Raw genomic sequence first — 15,962 nt, forward strand, 5'->3', positions numbered from 1 at the left:
GTCCATGCATGCATCTTCTCCACCTCACCATGCACAGGAGCTAAAGGTACAAGGGCTTCTATTCATGCATGAAAGTGTCATCTCTGGGGGCAGAATTTAGGTACCTTGATGTCCGATGAGTAAATAGGAAGCTTTGCTTGGTCACAATTACTTGGATGGAATCATCATATCCTGGTGTCATTTAGTGGTACTAAGACAAAGGGAAATGGCTAGGGGGAAAAGAGACACTTGGTAAAAAGTGCTTTGCAATGCTCATGAAGATCAAACACCAAGAATAAAGAAAAGAAGCTGCGGTGTTCGATATAAGTAGGCGCTGGCTCTACAGAAGTTATGTCAATTGAAATAAAATTGATAGGCTTTTTTTGTTTTGTTTGGTTCTGTGGTCACCATGGCTGTCCCTGAAAGGCTCAGTAGCTCATGTGTAATGCAGATGTAGCGGTCCCCATCCCAGGAAACACAGTGGACTGCCCTGTGTGAAGAAGCCCAATTCCAGGCATGCTCCGAAAATGCCAACCCGATTTAGAGTCCTAGATGAGATTTCTCTTCCCAGGGACAGAAGGATCAGTTATGTTCCATCGTGAAACATAAAGAAGTCGCATGCTTTCTCCTTCCCACTGACCCTGGAGGGCCCCCCTCGGCCGCCCACCAACTGTGCCTCCAGAGTTGTACAGGACATAATACTTGTTGGCGCCAAAGTCACACTGAGATAAAGTTTATTGTTACATAGTGAGCATTTGTTTTCCAGAATGAACAAATCTTCTGTTTTCTTTGAATGTTACATGCCATATTCATTGCCCTCCTTAGCGGAGGGGCTGATGAGGAGTTGGAAAGTGACTCCTCCCCCCTTTCATTCGTTCTTCAAATCCCAAAGACGTCTGCTCAAGGGTGGACTTTGTAAGCCATGGCAAGCTGACCCCTGACTATTATGAACATCAAGCTGAAAATTATAAATGAAGAATTAGGGAAATAAATCAAATGTTAGAAATTTATTTGGGACATCTATTGCCACCTTTCTGGAAGCCTTTGAAATGTCAAGCAGAAATCAATACATTCTTGTCATTATGTTTTGCTTTCAATAAATAATACCTTTGTGTCTGTAGATATATAGATAGATATACTTAATTTATCATTTAGCAGGATTTTTACGTTTTATGCCGCATTCATCCAAAAACAGCTCTTTCCAGGTTGAGAGGATACAAATGAGGTAAGAATTAAGGCAAACCCAAAAGGCATGCAAATGTAGTACATTTATAGTCACTGATAATACAAGCTATGTGGGGGCCAGACAGGGAGCCAAGGGCCCCTCCTGTGGCTCTGTCCAGTACAGTTTCACAGGAGAACAATAATTAAGTTACATTACCATGGGGGTCTCAGTGCTACTAACATTATATAATCAAGGAGACACAAGCATTAGCAAAACATGTACAAGAAATCATAGAACTCTTTGTGGCACGCTTCTGCCCAGGCTTTGGAGGAAGATTTAATGAAATGGTGTTAACACGAATCACACTGTGGCAGGTTGCCAGGTTTGTTTTATAATATATGCTCTTAAAATTCATTAGCAAATGACATTCTCATGCACACAAGTGTTTCAAACACAAGAAGCAAGTCCATTTATAGGTAGTCCAAGCAATTGTGTGTGTGTGTGTGTATGTGTGTGTGTGTGTGTGTGTATCTGTGTGTGTGTGTGTGTGAATAGCTGCAGACTGAATGGAACATCAAGACTTCTGTGCAGTCCAAGCACTAACACCAGCTCATTTCTGAATGTCGCACTGCAGAAGTAAAACAATGGAAGGGTCGCTTTTCGCAGCTTCTTTGAATTCATCCAATGTAATCTGGTCGTCTTTGTTCTTATCCATCTTGCTGAAGATCTTGTCCACTCGCTGTTCAGGCGTGAGGCCATCCTCATTCATCTTCATCATGATCACGGTGCCCACCATTTTGTAGATAGCCTGGAGGGAAAGAACATGGTGGGTGATATTACAGGAAACCCAGAAAGCCAGAGAGCTTTCTCTCTCCCTGTCTCCCGTCACCTAATCAGATCCTGTTTATCCCTCCAAACTTAGTTTTCCTTTCACTTCCCATGCTGCACGTTCCCATGGTAACCCATACCTCTTTCCCCGGTGGAATATAATACACACTTTATTACTGTGCTAGCTAGTTTCCTGTCAACTTGACATAAGCTAGAGTTACTTGGAAAGAAGAGCATCATTTGAGGAAGTACCTCCATCAGATTGCCCAGGTGTCATTTGATTAGTGATTGATGGGCAGAATCTAGCACACAGGGGTGGTGCCAAGCCTGGGCAGGTGGTTCTTGGGCAGTATAAGAAAGCAGACTGCAACAGCCGCGAGGAACGGGTCAGTAAACAGCGCTCCCCTGGCTTCTGGGCCGTTTATATCTTTATGTTTCTGCTCTGCCTGAGTTCCCGCTCTGACTTTCCTCAGTAGGGTACTATGATTTGGATGTGTAAGATGAAATACACTCTTTCCTCCCTAGGTGATTTTGGTCATGGCATTTTATAACAGCAATAGAACGCTAATTAAGACAATGTCTATAGTTGCTTTGTCTTCCTCAACAGAGAGTACATTCCATGAAACTAGAAATCCCATGTTTTTCTCACTTCTTCAGTACTTGGCACTATATTTGTTACATAATAAGGCTTCAATAAGTATTAGTTGAGTGAAATAAATCGTTTTAATTTGTTGGGGCTAGGGACATGGAGTGAGAAGGCAGAAGAGGGGAAGAGTCAAGAAGGGTGTTGGTGAAGAATGAAGCTCCAGAGAGGATGCGGAAGGCAGTCTGGAAAATTCTCTTTCAGAGGGCATAAGGAATTTAAATTTATGCCAGTGGAATTCTTAAATGGTTTTCGATGAGAATAATATAAGCAGATATGTGTATATCTTAAGAAAATTAGATGGAGAATATTTGGGTGTGATTATCAGGGTTCAGAGTGGAAGAAGCATATAGGTTAGTGGTAAAATGGAGAGTCATGAATTAGGGAGAGGATCAGGGAAGAAAACAACATATCTTATTTCAGATATTCAGAGTTTTGGATGGGGATGACAGTCATACACACTCGGTTTGGGAATTTAGAAAAAAAAAATGACATGATCCCAGCTGACAAGGGGCTCACGGTTTGTTGCGGCAGGGAGAGCATTAAAACTCAGCTTGCAAAGAAGTTAGTTCCGAAAGGCCTGTAGGTTAGTATGAGCGAAAGAGCGGAGTGAGGAGAGTCCCCCAGGTCAGCTAATTATCCACAATTGATTCGTGATGCGGGTGTTTCCTAGACAGGCCCAGTTTTCTCGCGTGAAAACGGCCTTAGAGAGGTAAGTGCTCGTGGCTGCAAAGACTTTTCACGACAGTGTGCCTACAAATACGTATAGCCTCCAAGTGGGAACAACATACATGCTCTCCAATTGGTAAACAGGGGGACAAACCTGTATGGAGGGACAGTGTGATAGCGATGACAAGGAAAGGGCTACAATGAGAGCTTAAACTGGGTAAATCTCAAGAAGCAGAAACCACCGCGGCCAGACACAAGACACCGCCGCCAGAGTCACAGGATTCCGTTTATGGGCCGCGTCAGACCCGTAGAGACAAAGAGTGACAGTTGCCTGAGTCTTGGTTGACAGGAGGGACAGGGGTACAAGGGATCTAATTAAGGAATAAAAATACTTCGGAATTATATTATAGGAGTGCTACAGTCCTCGGTAAATTTACCCTCCCCACTCCAAAGAGCATCGAATTTTACAGTTACAATGGGTGAGTTTATAGCCTGCAAACTGCGACTCAATGCCGAGGTTTTAAATATGCCTATTAGGGCCGGCACCCCCTAGAGAGTGTGTTCTATTCTAATTTATCAAGTTAGCTCAAGTCCATAGTGATACAATATTTTGTCATGTTCAGTTTTGCAGCTAGATTGTCTTGACCTATGATGAAAAAAATCTAAGAATTTTAGGTTTTTAAGAGCTACAGAAGTTCCATTACATTTGTAGACAGGGTCCAGGTTAGCCCAGTAGCCTGAGTGTGATCAAGGGAAAGACAGAGTCTGTTTCTTGTGCCTGCAAGTTTAAAAAGAGACAAAAGGGTCATTCACTTGTAACTGTGATGTCCCCCTTTAAAAGAGAAAATCAAAAGGTTTCTCATGAGGCAAAAGACATGAAGCAGCCAGGGAGAGAAGTGTCATGTTAATAAAGTCAGGATTCTAATAATTATAAACACAAGAGACACCTCTAGGGACCTCAACAGCAAGTCTGATATGACAGGGATGGGCTCTCAGTAATGGTATCTGAGAATATGGCACCCGAGAAAGGAAAGTTCCAATACATCCTACACCCTATGTCAGTACAGATCAGAGAGGGCATGCCTGAGTTCAGATTAAACCCTAACATGCCACAGGATAGCCTGCAGAATCCTTCTACATCATGTGTCCCGGGAACATTCCTAGCACGCATCAGCAAGTTTCCCATGAACTTCCCTGTGGGCAAAGTATCTTCTAGCGTGAAGAAATAAGTATTTAGTTTATCTTCCTGTGTGGACCTGCCAGTCACACCCCTATCTCTCTGTTGGGTCCAGCTGTTTCCTCTGCACCTACCTCTTTCCTCCTACAGATCCGTCTCCCATCAAATCAGCACCCACGGCACTCACTTGTCCTTCTGCATTTCCTCTGAGCATTGTCTCTGGGGTCATGAGCTGCTCAAGGTAAGCCACTTGTCCCTTTGCCTATCAGCCTTGCTGCTGCTACCTTGCAGGGAAGCTGGCTGTGGTGATTTGAATGGGAATGACCCCCACAGGCTCATATTTCTGAATGTTTGGTCCCCAGTGGTCAGACTGCTTGGGAAGGATTAGGATGTGTGACTTTGTTGACAGAGATGTGATGCTGGGGACTTTCTTTGAAGTTTCAAACCAGCTCCTCACAATACCTATGAATCCTGTAAGCTCTCAGCTACTGCTTCAGCACCATGCCTACCTGCTTACTGCCTTGCTTCCAGTCTTGACGGTCATGGATCCACCTCCTGAAACTGTAATCAAGCTCCCAATCAAATACTTCTTCTATAAGTTGCCTTGGTAACAGCATCTCTTCATAGCAGTACTAACCCTAACTAAGACATCATCCCTTATTGAATTGTCAGCTGCAGGCTACCTGAGCTCAATGCAAGGTGGGAAGTCAGAAGGAGAACAAGAGGTCAAACTGACCAAGGTGAGAAAATTTAGACCTGAGCGTGAGAGGGTGTGGTTGGGCTAGACCTGAACGTGAGAGGGTGTGGTTGGATACACAGCCTTGAGACACATTCTAGGCAGAAAGAACACAAATGAGACAGGATATAAAGGCAGAAACTTAAGTGATCACAGGAGGAGGAAGAAACAGCTAACCTAGGAATCTGGGTCGAATTTCTTATATACTGAAATGATGGAGGAAGGTCACTGGTTAAGTAATAAAGAAACTGCTTGGTCTCATAGGTTAAAACATAGGTGGGAGGAAGAGGAAGTGAGCTCAGAGGCCATGCTCCCCTCTCCCGGGCAGATGCATGAAGCTCAGACCCAGGATGGACGTAGGCTAGAATCTTTCCTGGTAAGACTGATGCTACACAGATTATTAGAGATGGGTTGATCGGGATATGAGTATTGGCCTGTAAGGACTAGAGTTAATGGGCCAAGCAGTGTTTAAAAGAATACAGTTTGTGTGTTGTTATTTTGGGTAAAGCTAGCCAGTGGCGGGAGCTGGGTGGTGGAATGCAACCCGCAGCTCCTACAGCACTGAAAGTCTAAAATATTGACCTGATTGAGAAAGGAGGAGCATCTCTAAAACAAAACCACACCAACGCACACATACAAAGCACTGGGAATATTGTCTAAAGTTATAATACACACCATTTTCACTTTTTTTTTATTGAGACAGGGCCTCATTAATGTGTCCCATGGTTGCCTTGAGCTCTTTTTGCATCCCAGACTGGCCTTGAACCTAAAATCCTTCTGCCTTAGCCTCTTGAATATGGGGGTTATAAACAGGCACTGCCCCTTGTCCCTTTCTGAGAGATTGCAAATGAATATTAAAATATCTAACGAACCATGCTTAAGTTCAAAGCATACACCATCCCTGAGTTTAACCTGGTCACCACCCTCTCTCATCTGCAAACCCGAACAATTATTTCATAATAGGTCTTAATAATAAAAGCCCAGAGTCAGATATTGGTGAAGATGCTGAGAGATCAGAGACAAAGAAACAAAACCACAGTCACCTTATCTCTCAACTTCGCAACTGAAAAAGAGACTGAGTTCCTATTTCCTCTCACTTCCTCTTTTTGCCCAGCCATATCACTTCCTGTCTGTCTGTACAGACCTCCAGACCTCTATGGTTAGCTAGTGACTAGCTCCACCCTCTGACCTTCAGGCAAGCTTTATTTGCACAAACTGGCTTTGTGGGAGCCTAGGCTGTTTGGATGTTCACCCTACTAGACCTGGAAGGAGGTGGGAGGTCCTTGGACTCCCCACAGGGCAGGGAACCCGGTCTGCTCTTAGGGCTGATGAGAGAGGGGGAGTTGATTGGGGAAGGGGGAGGGATATGGGAGGCGGTGGCGGGGAAGAGACAGAAATCTTAAATAAATAAATAAATAAATAAATAAATAAATAAATAAATAAAACAAAAACAAAACAACAACAACAAAAAGATATCACCACTTAACCAGACACAGAATCTGCCAGGGACTTGATCTTAGATGTTCAGCTTCTAGGCCTATGATGGTTACATTTCTGCTGTTCATAAGCTACTGAGTCTAAGGTATTTTGTTACAGCACCCTCTTCTGTCAATCATCCCCAGCCACGATGTACAATGTACACTGAGTTGCCTTCTACCATAAACCAGCGAACTGGGCAGTGTTTTTAGGCTTTACAGTGGCAATGTAGGACTGGGGTCCTTGAGATGAGAGAACCAGAGATGAGTCTCTCCAGGTGGCAGCAACAGAGCCCTCTTCCCTTGTCAGTAACTTGAGGAGGCAAAGTCTTAGGGGTGGAGCACAATTAGTCAAAGAAGACCAAGAGGAAGGAGATGTGCAGAGAACTCCAGAAGTCTGCTTTAGGGCTCTGCTAGGATGCACACAGAGAACAGAATTAAAGAAGCTCCTGAACAACTGTGCTGACAGGGCTGGTGACCATCTCCTGGCCAGCCAGAGTAGAGGGAGTTTGTGGAGTACTCGGAATGTCCAGGAGCGGCGCTATTCCTTTCTTCCTTGGAGAGCAAATCTTGTTGTAAGACTCTTCTACACTATCTCTGAATCTTCCATCCAACCCTGCAGTCAAGTCACTAACAGCTTCTAGCTTTCCAGATGCCCTCAGTTCTCAAAGATGTGTCCATGTTCTTGTTGATCTTTGGCTGAAGAACACTGATAGATTTTTTTTCTAAATTTTTTTTTTCTGGACTGCATGTTCCTTCTCCCTTGAAAGTTTCTGCACTTTCTATTCCTTTTTTTTTTTACTTTGATTCATTTCTTCTTCTTCTTCTTCTTCTTCTTCTTCTTCTTCTTCTTATTATTATTATTATTATTATTATTATTATTATTATTATTATTATTATTATTACTAATGTGCTTGTATGTGTACAAGCGCACATGCATGTGTGTGTTTCGAAGAAAACTTTTGATGCCATTTCCAGGAATGCCGTTCTTTCATTATCTTTGAGACAAGAATCTCTAATTGTCTTTGAACTCATCAATTAGGCAAGACTGACCTGCCAGCAAGCCCAGAAATCCTCCTATTTCCATCTCCACAGCACTGGAATGCTTGTGTAACACGCTGCTAGGCACGTTTATATGATGCTGAGGATGGAACTCAGACACTTGTGCTTGTCAGGCAAGAACTTGGACTCCCCAGCCCTGTCAATCACCTTCAATCTGCCTTACTGATTGCTCTTTGTGTTCTTGTCTAACCATTTCCATGCCTCCGGGCTCAGTCTCCTGAAACCCCCTTTTCTACTTGCACTCATATCGATTATATACCTTTTTTATTTGCATACATGAATAAAGTCCCATCTTACTCAGGGAAGGTTCTACCCACTCAGAGTAGAAAGACCTCAGTGAATACATGACATTATTCATAGAGACCTTAGAACAGGCTCAGGTTCTATCGGAAAACTAACTCTGAAGAAAGCTCCTCTTTGAACTACCCTAAACAAACCTTAGAGAGACCATCTAACCCACCTGCAACTGATCCATTTTTCCAAACAGCCCTCAACACTCTGAATAAAAACAGTACCATATAGGTAATAAGATGTGATATTCATCGTAGCAAAGGAGAAAAAGAACTCACACACCTCCCCACCCCAAACAGATGAGAAATCCACCCACGAACCCTTGTGTGAGAATGCACAGGGTCAGGCTAAAACGATAGCTCAGCTGCTAAAGGCTAGGTTCACAACCCAAAAGATGAAAACGCACAGGGTTGGAAGGAGGAAAAAAGAACTAGAAAGAAAAGAAAGAGAAATAGCCCATGCTGAGAAAACAAAGCTGCTGCCAGTGTCCAGGGAGCTACCTGGTGTGATCCGGGCACCCTGAGTGATAACATGGCTCATCTGGGTCTCACAGACACACCTGACACTCTCCAGTCACACATGATCCACACCTGACACTGTTAGTCACACATGATCGGTTTCATAGAACACCAATGGTCATGGCAGATCATATAAAAGAAACTCTGTAGACAATGTCTGAATAAGTCCAAATCACAGAAAGCCATGCATCTAAAACGAACAACCACCACTTCTTTAGCAACCAAAGCTTTAGCCTTAATACTCTTAATCTTTTTTAAAGATGGGATTTGTTGAGATAGTGCGCCACGGAGGTTTCTCCCTTCTCCACTGTGTGACACTACCCAGTGCAGAGTGAGCCCTGCTTCCTCGGACCCCACCCTAGAAAAACTCCCATCCTATAAGTCCTGATGACCTCTGCAATGGTTAGTATTCATTGCCAGATTGATGGGATCTAGAATCATCTACAAGACAAATCTCTGAAGTATCCATAAAGGAATTTTTAGATGAGATTAAATGAGGTACAAAGATGTACCTTAACTGTGGGTGGCGCCTTTCCATAGGATGGGGTTCTATACCAAATCAAAAGAAGAAGCAAGCTGAGCATCAGCGCCCATATCTTTGCTTGACAACCGGCCACAAAGTGATCAGATGCTTTAAGCTTCGGCTTCAGCCTTCCCTCCTATGAAGGACTGGATGTAACCTTAAACCTTGCACCAAAATCAACCTCTCCTCCTCAAGCGTTTAGTCACAGTTGTGAGTACAGTGCCTGTGCTGGCTGGGCTTACGTCAACTTGACTGACACAAGCTGGAGACGTCTGAGAGGAGGGAGCCTCAACGGAGAAAATGCCTCCATAAGATGCAATTGTAGGCAAAACTGGAGAGCATTTTCTGAACTAGTGATGGATGGGGGAGGGCACCACCTACTGTGGGTGGTACCATCCCTGAACTGGTGGTCCTGCAGGTCTATGAGAAAGCAGGCTGAGAAAGACATGTTGAACAAGCCAGTAAGCAGTATCCTTCTACAGTCAGCCAGTTCCTGCCCTGCTTGAGTTCCTGCCCTGCTTGGGTTTGTGGTCCTTTGAAGACAAACCACAATGTGAAGTGTAAGCCAAACAAACCCTTCTCTCTCTGAGTTGCTTTGGTCACTGTGTTTCATCACAGCAGTGGTAACCCTACCTGGGACAGTAGCCAGTGGACCTCCTTTCTGAATTTGCCTTGGTTAATAATAAGTGTGACTTGCGTGACAGCAGGTATGTTTTTGGTGGTCTTTGGCTAAAGGGCCTTAACAATGATTTGAGAACAAGTTCAGGGGATATGGGATTGGTCATGAGCGGGAGAAATGCGGCCAGAGGTCAAGAAGAAGAAACTTGGAAAAACCCATTGAGAAGGAAGATGGCAGGGAGCTTGGAGAGAGAGCCAGGTCGCATAGGAAAAGGAACAAAGGATTGAGGATTGAATGGTGAGGGAGATTAAAACAAAACAAAACGAAAAACAAGGCTACGTGCTTAGAAAATTTAAGCTACAACTAGTCTCATGAATAAGTGACCGTTAAATAGAGAAGTGAGGTACTATTTGTTAAGCATCTTGGAGGGGTCTTATACACATTGATGACAGAGCAGAAAAAGCAGAGGAGGATACAGCTCCTCCTTTTATACAGGGCGAGTATTAGAAGAGCCTGAGCCTGACGTAAGGGGTGGGCAGGCTAGGGGCAGGACTCTAGCGAGGGGTCTGAAGGAGAGTGGCGGAATGGGAAAGGGTTCTTGGGTTTGGCCTGCTGTCTACTATGCTCATCTCAGCTCTGTCTTGTCCATGATCAGTAGAGTATCTCTCTTCCTGGACCACAGGGGGCGGGGCAGGGATGTACCGGCACACCAAGACCTTTTAATTTAATGAACTACACCAATGCGTCCATCAGCTCTGAGTGCCTGTGGGTTCTGGGATACAGCAGCGGGTGTGTAGAGCCCTTCTCTGTTCAGGATCTGTGTTTTGTTATATCGTCTATAGGAAGGGTCACCCGGGGTGATGGCCACTTCGCGGTCGGGATAGATTGCTCTGGGATACAGTAGGCATGCTTGAGGAGGATTACAGGAAGGAAGGCTCTCCGGGAAGTATGACATAAATGGAGTCAGGTGATGTAAGGGAGGAGCCTAAGGGAAAGGTTGCATCTTCCTCCCAAAGTGGAGAGAAGAAAGAGAGACTGAACACTATGGGACATCCAAGCGGGCTGGTGCATCCAAGAGGCAGCACCCAAGGAGAAATGGTGACGATGGAACCAGAACAGTGGGCAGAGGAATCGCGGGTTCCTGCTAACACAACTGGAAAAAAATCTCTGGAATCTGGAGTGGACTCCCTACAGCTGTTCGCTTCACTGGAGTCCTGTCCCTTTCAAACTGGTATAAAGAGGGGGTTGCCATGTTCAGCAGAGCCCAGCTAGATTAGAAACTGAAGACCCTGACCCTGGCAATAAATACCCTTTGCTCTCAGAAAGTCTACTTTGTTGTTGTTGGTGGTGGTGGTGGTTGAAGACCTTGTACTGAGTGAGTGGCCAGCTAAAGCTCCAGTTTTTGGTGTCAGGAAGAGCCTGGCTCTGGTTCTGTGACTGACATCCCTTGCACTGCAGTGGGGATCATGCAGAAGAAAGCAAAGCCTGGATGTAACTAGCAGGCTCCCAGAGAGTAAGAAAAATAGCTCTAGGGGCACCTGCCCAATATGGAAGCGGGGTCTTCCCTACCCACACTACCTTGAGTCCCTTCTCAAAGACCCACCTCAATAATCTCTAGCATCTCCACCCTGGTGATCTTGCCGTCACCGTCCAGGTCGTACATGTTGAAAGCCCAGTTCAGTTTCTGCTCAAAGCTGCCCCGCGAGGTGATGGACAGGGCGCAGATGAACTCTCGGAAGTCGATGGTGCCGTCACCGTTCTTGTCGAAGGTGCGGAAGGCATGCTGTGCGAACTTGGAGGCATCTCCATAAGGGAAGAACTGCAAAAAAGACACAAGACAGGGATCAGGAACAGGAGGAAGGACGGGCGCAGAGAGGTACCCGACATAGAGGCAGGGGCGAGGAACGGCAGAGAGGCTCACACCACTGCAGTGTAGCCTGGCTGCTCAGCATGGCTGGAGGCTGTGCTGACCTTCCGTCAGCAGAAGGCATTGGGACCATGACGATCAAGGAAAGGGAGGCAGAAGGGGAGGCCTTCTGGCCACTTGTCCTTATGCACAGGTACGGACCGTTTCCTGTGGTGGCATTTGGCTTCCACACAGGTGAGGTCTAGTCAGGACCTTCCTCTTTTTGTAGCTCCTTCCTCACTCTCCTTGAGGGACAGGACGGAGGCAGGCAGCAGGCCACCTGGGTGGTGCAACACAAACTTCCAGTTCCACCGGGTTCACCACACCACAGGAGGCAGGGACCTGCAGGGACCAGTTTTCTGCCTCTTTCTCTGGTGCCAGGACACACTGTGTCACCTCCCTGGGTGAGATTCCAGTCTTTTTTTTTTTCAGGGACTTTTCCTTTGCAGAACAGACATTTAAAATCCATTAAAAATAGAACATGACTAGGGCCTATTGTGAGAGGCACAAAGGGCTCTCTTCACAGAGCCGGCAGGCAACAGGCTGTGTGGGTGACAGAGACTGGACAGGAGGGGGGATGTCTATGGAAGGCCAATTCACAGTGGTCCTGCTGCCCCCAAGACAAACAGCAGGCAGCTCTGAGCACTGACCACCACACGTATCTCAAGACCCCAAAAAGAAACAAAACAAACTGCTCTGTCCAAAGCCTGCATGGAAGGCAAGCCTGCTTTTCTGGATGAAGATGTCCTAAGTAGGAATCAGTGGCAGAGGACCACGCTTGCTCGCTCTTGTTCCTGCCCTAAGTTTTGCTTGAGCCGAGGCATTATGTGGTCAACCAATACTCATCTCTCCTTGGAGTCACTGTTAATGGGGCTGCTGGTAAAGCTAGTCTGCTGGGTTCTCCTCCTCCCTGCCCAGCCATGTCTCCCTGCACTCAGAAGCACATTGGAAAGCAGGCGATTTCCCTCCAGGTCCCTTGAGATGGCTCAGCAGGCAAAGTTCCTTAAGTTTGAGTGCCACTGGGGGGAGGGGGAACAGAACTGACTCCCCCAAATTGTCCCAGCCTCCACTTGCATGCTATGTCATCTGTGACACTCACACACACATCATACATCACACACAGCACATGTCAACCAATAATAAAATGATTCATTTTAAAACGGTAAAAAGAAAATTTGCCAAAGAAATAAAACAGGCCTTTCCATATTAGGACTCAACATGTGTGACCTAGAAAAGACATCGAATAACAGGGGCAGCGGAGGCCACTGCAGGCTGTGGCTAGTATAGCAGCTGTCAATCTGTGTATTACGACCCCTTTGGGAGTCGCCTGACCCATTAATAGGGGTTGTCTAAGACTATTGGAAATATCAGATATTTACATTACATCGGAACATAACTGTAGCAAATTGCAGTTATGATGTAGCAACAAAGATAATTTTATGGTTGGGGGTCACCACCACAGGAACATCTGTATTACAGGGTCGCAGCCTTAGGAAGGCTGAGAACCGCTGTTCTAGTAGATGTTACTTCACACTGGTTCCCACATCTGTTATTGTGCAGCCAAAATCGCCCCAGCATGCAGAGACCTAAAACAAGGGCAATTGCTTCTTTTTTTTTATTATCTCAGACTAAAAATTTCATAACTACTTAATTTTTTCACCAGTCCCCATCACCCCCCCCACCCCCTTTTTTTTGGAAACAGTCTCACTCTGCAAACCTGGCTGGCCTGATATTCACTCAAAACAGGTTGGTCTTGAACCCACCTGCTCCTGCCTCTCAAGTGCTGGGTTTACTAACAGAGAACACCATTCCTGGCCATCAAACTTATCTTTATATGGTTCTGAAGACCAGCGTTGCTCATTTGTTTCCTGTCTCCTAGATCCCTGAGCATCTCTCTCAACTTCCCCTTTTCAGTACTTCGACAAAATTCCAAGGATTTCTTTGAGCACCATTCTGGGGGCTAAGGAGGCAGAAACCAACGGCAGAAACCCTGGTGCTTCTGGACGACATAGTCATAGCAGGAATCAGTCGGTGTCTGCAATGGTCTTTTTAACTGCGAAGAGTCAGCAGAGCCCAGGGGACCTTGGGAGGGGGGCATGGTCTGCAGGAAGTGCTTTCTTCCTCTTGGTCTGCTCAGCAGGATTCTTTTTCTCATTCATCCCTGCCCCTCTAGCAACTGAGGGGCTGGAATGTGAGGACTGGAAGCCAGGTTCTGAATGCAGGAAGGACCAAATTCATCCCTGACACATCTCAACATACACGTTTGCTCTTTGGGCGTCATGGGCGCCAGTGGAGGATGTCCCTTTCTAGGCGGGTGTTGTTAATGTGCCCCTCTGCCTGTAGGTAGAGCTGGTGCAGGAGATTGGACCCTGGATTAGGGCAGAGCCCATCCTTCGAAGATTCCCTGGTGCCCCCTTAGGTGGTTTGTCACCAGAGAGCACTGGGCACATTTCTTATTTCCAGGCGTCACATTCTATGTCTCTCAGCATACTTTAAGGTAAAGGGTAGCAGACAGCTTTGTCTAAAAATAGCTGGGCACTGTAGGTCAGCATATTAAAAATTAATTTAGAACTGGAAATTCTTGAGAGAGAAATCGATCACAGATTTTGGACTATGAAAGTTACACGTGGTTTCGCGTTTACTGGGGAAGAAGCCGGTGAGCTCTTGAGAGCCGTCACGTATCTGGAGTGATGATTTCCTCTGAAAACTCCTTCTGCTGTGTTCTGAGATTTTCTGATTGGAGAGCATCTCTCCTTTTGATGGCCTGATATAACCTTAGATAGGTCATCATGGAAAAACGGAGCCCTGTTCTCTTTAGTTTCTTCAAGAGGGAAATCAGGGTCACGAACTCAAAACTTATTTTTCTCGAGAAGAACAGAGCCTGAAAATACTGCCATTTCCCCCACTCATAGTCTTCTTGGCTTTTCTCCATCTCCATCTATTTTGCCTCAACTCCTGTGATAATTATTGATATGGAAGTAATTTTTGTAGGCAGGGAATTTTTTAATTACTATTTTAAGGTAGGGTTCCCCTGTAACCTAGGCTGGCCTTGAACACTGAATCCGTCTGTTCCCATCTCCAAAGTGCTAGAAATACAGGCATGCAACACCACACTGGCTTTAAAAATGAACATTGAGATTATACCTTTGTCTGTATAAGATACTAGTTTTGCCTCATTTGTTTAATCCTTATAATAAAACCTGCCCTTATCCATTTCATTTTAAAGTCAGGCAGTGGTGGTACACACCTTTAATCCCAGCTTTTGGGAGGCAGAGACAGGCAGATATACACGAGTTCGAGGCCAGAGCATGTCCTAGGACTGTCAGGGCTACACAGAGAAACCCTGTCTCAAACCCCCACCCCCAATTTTTTTTTTTTCATTTTATGGATACACAGCCAAAGCTTGAAAGATTGTGGAGCTTGTTTAAGAACTAGGCTATAAAGAGCGGGATTTGAACTGATATCCATCCAGCCACGCCGGCCACACCTTGTGATTCTCTCAGTCAGGAATTGGTGAAGGAAATAAACAGAAATCCAGATTTGTTGAATTGTTATATAATTTCTAGCTTCCATCATTCCCAAAGCCTGAAATTCTCTCCTGTGCTCATTGCCACCTGCTGGTGGCATCTGTGTGCTTCTGAGAAATGGTGAAAATGCAAGCAAGGGTTATGTTAAAGACTGGTTCATTCTTTAATTAAAAAAAAATCATGCCCAGTGTGGGGGCACACACTTTTCATCCCAGCTCTTGGGAGGCAGAGGCAGATGGATCTCTGTGTGTTTGAGGCCAGCCTGGTCTACAGAGTGAGTTTCAGTGCCGCCAAAGATACGCAGAGAAGTCACGTCTCAAAAACAAAGAAAAAAAAAAAAACCCTGTCAGGAGTAGCAACTATGTGTCAATCTTGTGTTATATGTTGGTAACACAAACAGAATAAAAAAAAAACCACAGAAGGCATTAATGACAGTGGAAGACTTTATGGTGGTTTGAATGAGAATGGTCCCAAAAGGTTAATATATTGGAATGCTTGGTCCCTAGTTGGTGGAACTATTTGGGGGAAGGATTAGGAGGTGTGGTCTTGTTGGCAGATGTAGGTCACTTGAGATTTCTAAAGCCCACGCTATGTCCAGTTGCTCTCTCGGCCTGGTGCTTGTGGATCAAGAAGTAGTAGCTCTCAGCTACTGCTCCAGCCCCATGCCTACCTGCCTGCTGCCCTGGCCCCCCAACAATAGTCATGGACTAGCCTCTGAAACTCGAAACCTCACTAAAGTCTTCCATAAATTGCTTTGCTCATGGTGTTGCATCTCAGTAATAGAAAAGTAACAAGACAGGATATTAATTAAACCACTTCATAAATAAGTCTAAAAACCATGTAT

The 15,962-nt window shown here is 45.3% G+C and overlaps 1 protein-coding gene across 1 annotated transcript in view; it reads right to left on the bottom strand.

The window, feature by feature from the left end:
* Nucleotides 1-696: 696 nt before the first annotated feature.
* Nucleotides 697-15,962, bottom strand: part of Vsnl1 (visinin like 1) — a 109,834-nt gene continuing 94,568 nt past the window's right edge. The window contains exons 3-4 of the mRNA XM_075984023.1: nt 11,289-11,504; nt 697-1,952 (exon numbers count right to left, since the gene is read on the bottom strand). Coding sequence (XP_075840138.1) covers nt 1,755-1,952; nt 11,289-11,504 — 414 coding nt within the window. The 3' untranslated portion in view covers nt 697-1,754. The remainder of the gene's footprint in view (nt 1,953-11,288; nt 11,505-15,962) is intronic.

Source organism: Microtus pennsylvanicus, chromosome 8 (genome assembly GCF_037038515.1).
Source record: "Microtus pennsylvanicus isolate mMicPen1 chromosome 8, mMicPen1.hap1, whole genome shotgun sequence".
Classification (NCBI taxonomy): Eukaryota; Metazoa; Chordata; class Mammalia; order Rodentia; family Cricetidae; genus Microtus; species Microtus pennsylvanicus.